The sequence below is a fragment of the Dipodomys merriami genome, unplaced genomic scaffold (assembly GCF_024711535.1).
Source record: "Dipodomys merriami isolate MVZ:Mamm:240054 unplaced genomic scaffold, mDipMer1.0.p SCAF_37, whole genome shotgun sequence".
In the NCBI taxonomy this organism is placed as follows: domain Eukaryota; kingdom Metazoa; phylum Chordata; class Mammalia; order Rodentia; family Heteromyidae; genus Dipodomys; species Dipodomys merriami.
Window position 1 is genome coordinate 5,511,489 of NW_027205270.1, and position 12,183 is coordinate 5,523,671.

The following is a 12,183-nucleotide window of genomic DNA, read 5'->3' on the forward strand; positions in this document are numbered from 1 at the left end:
TCCCCCCCCCAAAATAAAACTAGATTATAAGAAGAGTGAGTATATTAAGAGATTAGTTGTAAGAGTCTGAGTAGTGCAGAGATATAGTATCATAGCACAACAATATCAAGAAAAAAAAAAACACTTGAACTGATGAGTGTATCCTTAGCTATTTTAAAAAATGGCCACCATGCTTCTTTTTAGCTAGTAATAAAGTCTCATGCAGTCATTTTTCTCCTTAAAGTTTATGCAGCTTCTAAATCTCCCATGGATATTTATCTTTTCATCATGCTATATTATTTCATTAGAGGAAGACCACATATCTACAAAACTAACGATGTAACATGTTGGTATATAACCCAGGCCTCATATTTCTTCTCAACCTTTTAGGGCTTCCCTACCTAACCGTGAAACCACAAAAAGCATTTGACAGATACTAAGTGATTCTTACTGAATTACCTCAATAAAGGCTTAAGCAATCCATAAATCGAAATCACTCAACAGGAGGTGGACTGTGGTGTACCAACCACAAAATAGTATATTTATTTTTTTAACATTTTTGCTTTTATTGATAAAAACTACACAAAAGCTAATCAATATGTAACTTAAAAGCAATGTTATACATTATCTCGTGTTTAGAAATTGGTCATCGTGGCAGGTTCATCCATGGTCCACAAACCCTCAGTCCACGAAAAACTTGCTTTCCTTCACACTCCCAGATCTTCACAGGTCTCTTTAGTACATTGCACAGTGTCCACTGACAATGAGAATAGAAATGAAACTCCTACTGTCTTGTATTGAAGAGATATTTTTCTCATGTTGTTGAATTTTCATTCCAACAGTTTCATCAAACTTGTGGTCAACTTTATTTGTGGTCTTTGTTAGTTCAAATTTTCTTTTGGAACAACATGAGCTTTATGCCCATGATTAGAATTGGAAAGAGATAAACTTGACCGGTGGGGAGGGGGAAACTAAAATACAATAAAACAAACAAGAATGAAGAGCTTTTTAAAGGAAAATTAAAACGAAAGCAATTGGGATGAACTCTGTGAGTGTTACACACACCTAACAAGGAAAACTGTAATGTCGCCCCAACTTCCCACCCACCCCTTGTACAAGCCCTCCTGTGCTTCTCCAGCCCAGGAACCATGCAGTGTAGAAAAAATCAAATATACAAACAAACCTATAGATAGCTATGGTGAAATCTATTTTTACAAGAACTTAACACTCTTTGACTATTTACATCCGGGAACATCTTTGTTTATTTCATATTTTTTAAAGCAAAGAAGGTTCAACAATTCTTCCCGGTTTTGCAGTGGCTTTGCATCTGCTACCATCGTAAGCAGTTTTGGTTTTCCCTTTTTCTCTATGCATACATGTTTTCACATGAACGATGATCTTGCTTGGGGGCACGGTTTGGGGCAAACCATTCTCCTTGAAAAATGAAATCACTCCCTCCGCGTGGCAAGTTCCCCAAAAGAGATGTTGGTTGGTTTCACCATTAATTTGTTATTCTTTCCAGGTAAATGGTCGGTGCTGCCGACCTGGCAATCGTGGCTATGAAGCTGTGGTCTCTCCCAAGCTCTAGGCTGGGGCTCTCTTCTTGCTCTGGAGACATGGTCTCATAGCCCTTGTTGACGTGTAGCGGCTGGTGGGCTTGGCAGTACCCGATCACTGGCTGTTCATAGCTGTAGTAGGGCAGCGGCTTCACGTGGTGTGGTATCTGGGTATGAGAAACAGAAAGAGTGATGGGTTGATTACAGAAACGCTGCAGATAGCCGAAGACACGCCTCAGATAATACTTCTATTCTCCGTGCTATTTCAGGTTATCAGCCAGTGATTCCATTACTAATTTAAAGACAAACAAAAAACAAATTCAATTTAACCAAAAATGATTGATCCTGCTTGACTCAAATCTTGGTTCAGAACAAATTATGCATACTTTGCATACAAAATCAAGTACAAAAAATCACGTTCTACATCTGTATGTGTGTATCATTAACATATCACCACATGAAATTTGAAATAACATAAATAACAAACAGGGAATTTTAAAGCATAGTAGGTACATCTCTACACTTGAATAAAGATATTATGAACTAAGGAGTCTCTGATACCAGTGCACATTCTTAGTCCTTTATTTAGACAAGGTCTCTCTGAATAGGCTAGGCTGTTCTCATACTCAAGAACTACCTGCCTCACCCTCCTATGTGCTGGAATTACATGAATGCACCTCAAAACACAGGAAGTTAGTTCTTTATTTATAAAGAAAAAATATAATAGGTATATTGTTTATTTGTTGACTGGACTAGGTCTGACTTTTACTATAGTTTACTGCAGAAACTAAATCGATTTATTTTACAGTTCAGTAGAGATCTTGACCATAAAAGATTTTCTGGCCTAATTATTCTGTAGAAATTTTACCAATCTTAAATCTGTCTTTGTGAATTTATCTTTAGCAGTCATTCTTCCAATTATTACATAAGTCCCTCAAGAGCCCTTTAAACAACCTCTAGTATTTTCTTACTGGTATCCTCACTAATATAATTAATACACTCTTATAAAAAATATTATTTGCATGAGAATTATGTTTTTAACACCTTATTAGAATAAAATTCACCTCTGCACATTTTTATAAAGATGTAGACAGGTAGTACTTTGTATGAAAGATCACAACTCATTAGTAGGTTGTGAAATTAATCTAGTAGACCAGGAAAGCATTTAAAAATTAATTGAGGAGGAATAGAAAGTATCAGAGTAAGCAGTAAAGACATGTTTTTCTGAGAATTTTGTTTTGAATCTTCATACGTGCATATCAGTGTTTGTGTGTTGCAACGTTCTTAATGAAAAATATGTGATCAAAGAACAAACTCAGACTATAGATCAATTTTAAATGATTGATAATAGCTTGTATAAAGTTCCTATCTTGCTTTTATCTTTCCTTCTCTTTAAACTCTTTCAATATGTATATATAGTAAGGTATATTCTATAATATATGGATAAATGTGTTTATATAATTATACCTAATAAAGATGAATTTATGTACATATATTTTATTATATTCATATTCATATTATCTCTATATACATATAAACACATTTGCATTTTGATGTGACATAATGACTTCTATGGAGAGTCAGCACTATTTTAAGTAAGTCTTTCAAGAAGTAGTGAAATGAATTATGTAATAATAACAGTAATGAATTAGTTGCCAATAGTAATAGCCTGCGATTAAATGAGTTGATATGTAAAAGTCATGATATATACAAGTCTAGCCTCAAAAAAACATATTCAGTCAAAGTTGTGTTTAATAGTTTTGATTAGATATTTGTCATGAGTTTGAGTGCTGAAAGTGTGATAAACAGACTGTAGGATAACTGGCTTTAATTCTTAGATACCAAATATTAAGTTAGCTCTAATATACCTTACTACAAATCTGTAGTTCTGTGTGTTTTATTATTCCTTATTCATTTAAACCTCTATATATCAGCACAGTGTCCGGGCATGAAATGTTTGTCAGCAAGTTCTATTTTGGCAAATCTCTAGAGTATGTCAGTGTGTCAGGGAGGGAGAGATCTATGTGATGAAGGTCATGGGTCACCAGAACTCTGACAATGCTGAGAAATCAAGCAAATACTTTCATATAGGCATTGCAATAGGAAGAAATGGTTTAGAGAAGATCAACCCCTGGGCAGCACAATCCATTTTACTTTCTGGTTAATAGGTAAAGGAAAATAGCTTAACTTGTTGATTAAGGTATTCCCAATAACAGCCACAAGCACTGGGTTGCATTCTACCCTTTCATTTAAAGGAATGATTCAGGCCTCCAAAGTAGCCAAATTTCTGAAGTTGAAAAAGCACAGGTTATGATTCTAAATTGTTATATTGCACACTTACTGGGCTTTCTCCAGTTATTGCAATGAGCTAATACTTGAACCCCAAAATCTATGAGAAATGAAAGTAAAGGTCAATCAGAGCCTTACACTCTTCTGCATAAGCAAGTTAATCTAAAGGGGAAAACCAGCAACCTATATGTCCACATTATTAGATTTTTTAGTATTTACATAGACATTAGATTTAAACTATAATGAAAGAGAACAATTTCATAGCTAAGAAAACATGACATTTGTTTTCAAATTAAATAGACTGTCAAAGTCAAGGCACTTGAATTCACTACAGAGTTTAGGTTTCTAGTTATATCATTTCTGAACTCAGAAAACTTGTTTTTCTCTCACAGGTAAAATATTTATTATTATTTCTTTACTGATATAAACAAAAGTTCATATCATTTCCCCTCTTGTATTGCAGATTACTTTGGAACTTCTTATAGGATAGAAATAATTGTAAAGTGCCCTTCTAATAAACTGACCAGTAACAACATCTCAACAGCAATGTGAATTGGCAAGATTTGAAAGAATATCTGCATCATTTGCTCATTTATTCTTCCATTCTATTCTGTAGGGCTCAATGTAATCAACTAAAGTTGTAGTTTCTGAGCAGCTAAAAGACAGAGGTCTGGTATTTTAGAGTAATAATGTACAGTACATTAACCACCTGGGTCCCTGTGTGCATCATTGTTTCCTTTCCAGTAGTCAAAACAAAGTATCCCTTAATGTAGCTTTGGTATTTTTGTAAATGTGTTCTCCAAGCTTTTCTAAGGGTCCCAGTGTTCCATCCATTCTCTGATGGGCTCCACTCTGTAGCTCCGCAGAATAACATTATTTAAAGATGTCCTTGTTAGCATGCATGACTACTCATTGGCTGCTCTGGAAACCATGTTTTATTTACAGACAGTGGATATACAGAAAATAAAAGAATCCCATTAGGGGAATAGATATAGATAGATAGATAGATAGATAGATAGATAGATAGATAGATAGATAGATAGATAGATAGATAGATAGATAGAAATAGAGATATATAATGGAAATTCTGCCATTTGCTTCTTTTTTTGCTTTTTTGAATATAAATCACACTTAAACTTTTATAAAAGATATTTTATAATGAAATCTGATGTTGATTAAGTGCAAACATTCCTATGGCTAATTTAAGATCACTTCAATCTCTTAAGCTTTAGGTGAATCCTCTGAAAATAAGGAAAGTAGGGTCACCTGTTTTACTTTTAGAAATTTCAATATTCCAGAACCTCCACCCCTTTTATTATTATGTAGTTACTCTTAAGTCATTTTACACAGGGTTTTCAATTGAGCAGTCAGTTTGTGAGCATTTTGATCATGTTACCCATTTCACCATTCCTCCTTAATGGTTAGGAAACAAGAAATACATCAAGAAGACATATTGCTACTCTGTCTTAACACTGACAGCATCTTTTTAGGGAGTGTATCCTGTCTTTTTTTGGCCTCAGCTGAGACTCAAAGAAATGCAAGGAGCAGACTCTCATCGAGAGCTTGTAATCCAGGCTTTCAATCTGCTTTATGCACTAAGAAGCTGAGAAAATGTAGTGTATGCTCCAGTTTTCTAAAGTCTTCATTTATAATATTCTCTGAGTATGTTTTACTTCCAATATAGTGGAGGGAGCAGAAGAAAGAAAAGAAATTAAGTGACACAATCCCCTTAATTATAGGACCTAAGAGTGTTAGCAATTCAGTCAGAGGAATAGAATATTTTCAAACCTTTTCAGGCAGGGTGAAATTACAGATAGATATAGCCTCAAAATTTGAACGTTGACTCTGATTCCATTGTTTTTTATATCTATGTAAATTATACTGAAAATGAGGAATGAATGTATCTCAATAGTTAATGGGAGAGAAATTTGAAATGAAGTTTTGATATATTTGATCAAAGGCCTTTGAAGTTCTCCTTTGTTATGAGCAAGAAATTCCAATAGTTACCCTTTTCTGTCAAAAGTATTTGCTTTGGTTGTAACTAGTATACTGTCTATCATTTTAAATTATTATGGACTGTCATTAATCTTATTTATTAAGTTTTCATGAACACTGTTCACATTTCAATATGAGTTCCTTCAACAGAAGTCTTAAAAAGTTGATTTTCAATGTCCTCCATGACATTTCATCTTTAATATCCAGAATTAAAGGCTACTCGAGGACTATTAAGAGTCTTTGAAAAAGTACTATCATACAAATCATGATAAAGAATTCAACATAATTGAATTCCTCAATGAAGATGGACACTGGGTTCATTGGAAGTGGAATTGCTTTTAAAATGAAGGACAATTGCTAAGTGAATATATTATTATTTTTTTACAAGAACACCAAACATACTTTATTAGCACAAAGAAGCAGCCATAACAAGGCACAGCAAGCAGAAACATACATTAGCAGTCAAAGGATTAGTAGTGTTTGCTTCTTAGTATTGAACTGACTTCAGTTCTGTCCTAGACACTTTGCACTACAGTAGCCAAATCCATTCTTGTCTTTTTGTTAATGTGTTCTGTGCTGCTGGTGAGTGTGCTTCTTAGTTTCCATACCAGCTGCTACAGAAGGTTATTTTATATTCCTATGGCTATTACCAAGGCTACAAAAAAGAAAAGCTATATTTGTGAATATATTATTTAAAATTCATTCTACTCAGTTTATTAGTGTGTGACAAGAACAGATAGGTAATAAGTATAGTAAACAAGTTTGGTTTTGGTATTTCTTTTCAGGAATTTTGATTAAAGCTGATAGAATCTCAGTGCATTTAAGTTAGTAGGATAAAATAGAAAGAGAATTGGCTCATACAATACATGAATGGATTTATCAGCTAATCTGAGGGATGAATAAAAACATCACTGTGTCTCAGCAACAATTGAAACCTGGATCACAGATTTTACTAGGGTTTCTCTCAATTGAATTTTCCTGATAATCTCAGCATGTCATGCTCTCAAATACCTTCTTACACTTGACTCAACACTTGACTATCACAGCTCCTAAGTTTTACCTATTCCAACCATCATGAGTAATGAACTCAGATCAAATTGTCAAATGATTCTATTTGATCACATTCTATAATGATGCATTTAGGTTTACTTCTAAATTTGAAATCATCAATAAATGATTCGATTATTGATGTCTGCCAAACGGTAAAACTTTCAAAGTAACCTCTATGTTTTTATCTCTCTCTCTCTATATATATATGTGTGTGTGTATAAAGTTTGTTAGAAAGATTAAGAGCTGCTCTTCTGTTCCCAAACAGATTGTGAAGACTTGATCTTTGATAGTTCATACTCTGATCACCATTCAGCTAGGCAAATGAGTATTTTGTATCAAGGGTATTTTTTTTACTTTGAAAGGTTTCTTCATGACCAAATCCAAACATCCAAGAAACTTCTTCAAGGAAGAAGAATGAATTAAGAAGGATACTAACATATAATTCATGTACACTGTAGGAAAAGCTGGAGAAAGAGCCTTTACAGAAGTAAGAGTCCTTTATACTAGTGATTTGCTAAGAAGTGGAGAGGAAGGAGGAGGAGGAGGAGGAGGTGGCAGAACAGTGGAGTCACAGGAAGTAAAGTAACTGAAGACTCCTTTTCAGAATTCCCTGAATGGAATAATAAGGAAGGACAATACTTGAACTAGAATGAAGAAGAAGGAGGTATTGTCTCAGAAAACTTTGTGAAACATGCTTGTCATTGGCTTCTACACATACTTTATTCCAGTTGGTTAATTAATGGTAAGAAACTCCTCTTCCAGTAAAGGCCCACACTATCTGTGACAACTTAATCCTGGATGCATACAATGACTTCACTCCCCAAAAGTAGTTAAAAGAGAAAAGAATCTCCAGAAAAACAGGAAAGGTCCTAAACTCAAGAGCAGATGATAAATCGAAGGTGATTGGCAAATTGACTAGGAATACATGCAAAGAACAACAATATAAAATGTGTTCTCATTGAAAGCATTGCTTAGATAAATAATAGATGTTTAGGCATTCACTGAATGAAAAATATAATTGCATCCTTTTGCCCATTTTGTTGGAAATTAAATTTATAATTAATATGAAAAATGATTAATTTTCTTCAATTATTTATTAGATGTATTGATATGTTTAAAAATCTTCCAAGAAACACAAAAGATAGCAGTCCATGTTAATAACTATTCCAACTCTGTTTTGTTCACAGGCTTATCTGTGTGAAATAGTAGAAAATACAATTCTAAGAACAATAAATGCTGATTTTTATGTTGGCTGGACTGTTTTGGATCCTTTGTACATTAAGTTCTGAGAAAAGTTGCTGTATAGAATTTGTTTATCTTGCTGTGCTTTTATTTAAGGTTGGAAATGTGTATTATTTGTTCACTGGTGGTTTTCCAAATTTTAACTTTCAAGTCCATCATGGAGTATTAGTACAGAACTTCCCCTTGCATCTTTATTATTCTCTTACCAAGATGGACTGTCCATGAGGTATGGAGAGAGTTGATTAAATTAATGAATGAAGTACTATCTGTTCTTTGAAGTCAGCTTTGACTCCATTAACTGGGAAGCTTATTACATTAGCAGCACTCTCAGCTTTCAGTGAGGTTTTGGGCTAATGAGCTGAGTTAATTAACTGTTATTAATTTCTCAAGGCTTCCTTTCTATGACTCTGGTCCCTGAATTAGGGAGCATAAGTAATCCCCTATGATGTATTGTAACCAACCATCCCATCTAAATATGTCTACATAGATTTGTCTCTAAGGTAATTAAATAAAATATAGAGATGATAAAATGTGATATTCTGCATTATTTTCTAATCAATGGAAAAATGTGAAAATTTCAGTAATAGTCAGAGAGGACAAATCTTTCCTAAAGTATTAGAAGTCCAATCATGATGTGCCCTGGAAAGAGACTGGTCATTATGCATGCCCAAATTTCTTCTTGGAAAAATTAAAACTGTACAAAAAGGAAGCAAATTAAAGCAGAAATTGTCAGTACATACAACAGATTTTGTGTTTCTGTGTGAGTTTTTTTTATTCTAATACATTCTAGTAATTTGGAAAAGGGAAGAAAAACAGGAAATGGCCACACTATGAAGACATTCTTCATTCAAATTCCCTTTCAATTTCTCCAATGCATAGTGTAGACTTTTCTAGTTTTCATTTGTTTGATAGGCTACTTTACTATGTGTTAAAACCACGTATTCTGCCCTAAACTTATGGGGAGAATGTCTCTTGGATACCCAGCATGTAACTTTCTATCTTTCTTTTGAAAGTATGTCACTTTTGGACACTCCCAATGCATCTTCTACCAATATTTTTACAATATTTTTCCTTTTTTATTGTAAAGATACTGTACAGAGGGGTTACAGTTATATGAGTAAAGTAATGAGTACATTTCCTATCGAACATTGTCACCCCTCCTTTGTTTTTCTCCTACTATCTCTTCCTTCCCCGCTTCCCGTTTTTCTCCTCTATCTCTTCCTTCCCCGCTTCCCGAACTTCTCCATCTTCCCCTCAACGTTGTAAGTTTTCAACATAGTGTCTTGTGTGTCTTATTGTTACAATGTTTTATAAAGTCAGAAAATACACATTTAAGACTATAGGGATATTTCCATTAAGATAAATTACTGATTACTATTCTGCCTTTATAAAGCAGAATAGTATATACCAGGTTAGAATTCATAACCTATACAGAGAAGAAGGAAAACCCCAGAAGTACTTACAATACCTGATAGAATGAATTGACTATTTTGATTCTAGTATAAGTGGAAGTCCTTGGGAGTATGATCATTTCTAATGTAAACAAAAAAAGCTTTGTGATGTATGTTTAATTATGAAAATAGAAGATGCCCATTTAGAAAATGTAATCAAGACTTTTATTCTGATTAAATATATTTTATGCTAACAGAATGATACATAAATAAGACTGGTTTCACATTTGAAATGAAAAGTGTAAAGGTCTAGGATAATTTCTGGATCACTGCCACAGAGTATATCCTATTAAGGTGTAATTATATGAAAGTGAATTTGCTATCATAGTTTATTTATTTATGTGCACATTCATTCATTCATATGGTAGACATTTATCACAGTGGTTGACAAACCTTTTCCATAAACAGCTAATATTAAAAGCATACAGCTCATAGAGAGTCTATTGCTACTACTAAACTCTGAACTAAAGAATGAGTTCTGTTTTATGGTGTGAAAGTGGGGTTAGGCAATATGTGGATGAATGAACATGGATGCGTTTCAATAAACCTTTATTTATAGACTCCAAACTTAGAATTTTAACTAAGGTTCATGTGTTAAAATAATATTAATTTTTTGAAGTATTATTTTCATCCATTAAAAAAGTGAAATTAGTTCTTTGTGCTTTTTTGTGCACATAAATATTGTGCTAGATTTTGAGTATGTGACAGAGGATAAGGATTACTGAATTAACCACTGAATTAAGGACAAGATGATCTGGATGCAAGTTCCTTGTGTTTTCTATTGGATAATCCTACTCAGAAAAGCAGAGAAAGAAAGTCTTCCTACCTAGTGGGCATTGCAGATTTCTAATTGTAGGTCCAGGTCTCTCAGAAAATAAAGTTCTCAGTGGTGTCCAGCCAAAGAGTTGGACTCCCACAACCTTGGAAGTTAGATTGACCCTCCTGGTGGGAATGTTGAAGTTCTCTTTCAGGCTATTTAGATCAAACCTGTTCCTGCAGGATGAAAGTCCACTGACCGCTTAGTGAAGATCTTACAGGACACTCTTGAACCATGGAAGCAGCCCTGAGTATACCATGGCTTCTAACACAGGACCAAGGGAACTTGTCTCATTGTGTAAAGCAATTAGGTCCAAAGGTCACTCAATCATAAACTGACATCTGACCCCCACTCTCTGCTTTATCTGTGGAGAGTTAAAAATAAGCATCCTTTCTCTTCTCAGTCTCAATAAGCCTTTTCCTATACATTCTCTGTCAATGATGTCCTTCTGTATTCTTGTCTTTCTTTCTTTGGTTTTTCCTTTTGGAATTAGCTTATTTTAGAACTTTGTGAAAGGTCCTGTTAGAGATAACCTTTCTAAACAACTAGCCTAAAATGTCATACCACCATAATTTACATATGTAAGCCATTCCTCTTTTCAGTGCCCTGTTTATTTTCTATGCAACATTTATCAAAACAGTAAATGTCTTTGATGATGTTTATCTTTGCTGCTTTAATGTCTGTTTTGCCCAATCTAAGTTCCATATTGTCAAAGTACTGTTTTGACTGGTTGGTTAGTGTCTGCCTAGAATACTCAAATTAAATATGCAATAAAAGAATGTATAAATTTGTGAGACATATTTGTTAGAGAATTGTCTTTCTTTCAGAGGGGATTCACCTCAAAAACTGTGAGCTTCTCCCTTTCCTTTTCCATTCTCTACTGTTGTTTTGCTTTACATTTTAACAGGTCTCAGATTCCATTCAGCTTTTAGCCTACAAATATTCACATGAATGATATTACAATGAGAGCTAAAGATGGTAGAATGAACAAAGCTTTCCATGACCTTAAAGAAACTATGTAGTTATAATACCCAATGAGCATATATGAACATGGAGCTAGGTAATTTAAAGGGATGAGTGAATTTGGGAGAGATGGGGTAGGAGAATAATGGAAGGGATTATACTGATCAAGATACATGGTACTTATAAATTGAGATATTGAAGTCTCTTTGTACAACTATTTTTAAAAATTACAAATAAGTAATAAACATAGCCTATAACCTGATATAGAAGATGAATATGAGCAGAATCGTACACTGTAAAATTATGTATGATAAAATGTCATCCCAGAGGTGTGTGAAAAGTGACAAGATGAAGGGAGAACATTATCAGGTTGTTGGTGATCTAGAAAGTGGATGCTTCTTAATCCACAGAGAAGGCTGGTACCATAGGGAGCTTGTATATATAGGCAGGACCTCTGCTCTGGTATGTAAACCAATATATTGTTTCTTCTCCAAAAGCAATTCACTCAACACTTAACCTTTTATGAAACATACTATATATCCTGGCCTTTGCTGATATCATCCTCACCTCACAACCCCAACTGCCTCAGTCTCTTGCCAAGAAGTCATAACTAAATTATAATGAGCAGTTTAGACTAACCATTGCCCAAGATAAGAAGATTGGGACATTGTTACACTTGTGTTCTTGGCCCCCATTGCCAAAAAAATGAACAAACAAACAAAAAACAATCACCTCTAATTCAGACACCAAGAAGAAAGGAAAGCTTCCTTTCTTTGGTTTACCATTTGAGATTATCTAGCCACTCAAACTTCTCAAGGTAGTTCTTTAGTCATGACTACAG

The 12,183-nt window shown here is 34.1% G+C and overlaps 1 protein-coding gene across 3 annotated transcripts in view; it reads right to left on the reverse strand.

Annotated features, from left to right (window-relative positions):
• Positions 1-608: 608 nt before the first annotated feature.
• Lrrtm4 (leucine rich repeat transmembrane neuronal 4) overlaps positions 609-12,183 on the reverse strand; it is a 741,934-nt gene continuing 730,359 nt past the window's right edge. For all 3 annotated transcript variants that reach the window (XM_069989098.1, XM_069989096.1, XM_069989095.1), the window contains one exon: positions 609-1,702. In XM_069989098.1, the coding sequence (XP_069845199.1) occupies positions 1,481-1,702 (222 nt within the window). In that variant the 3' untranslated portion in view covers positions 609-1,480. The remainder of the gene's footprint in view (positions 1,703-12,183) is intronic.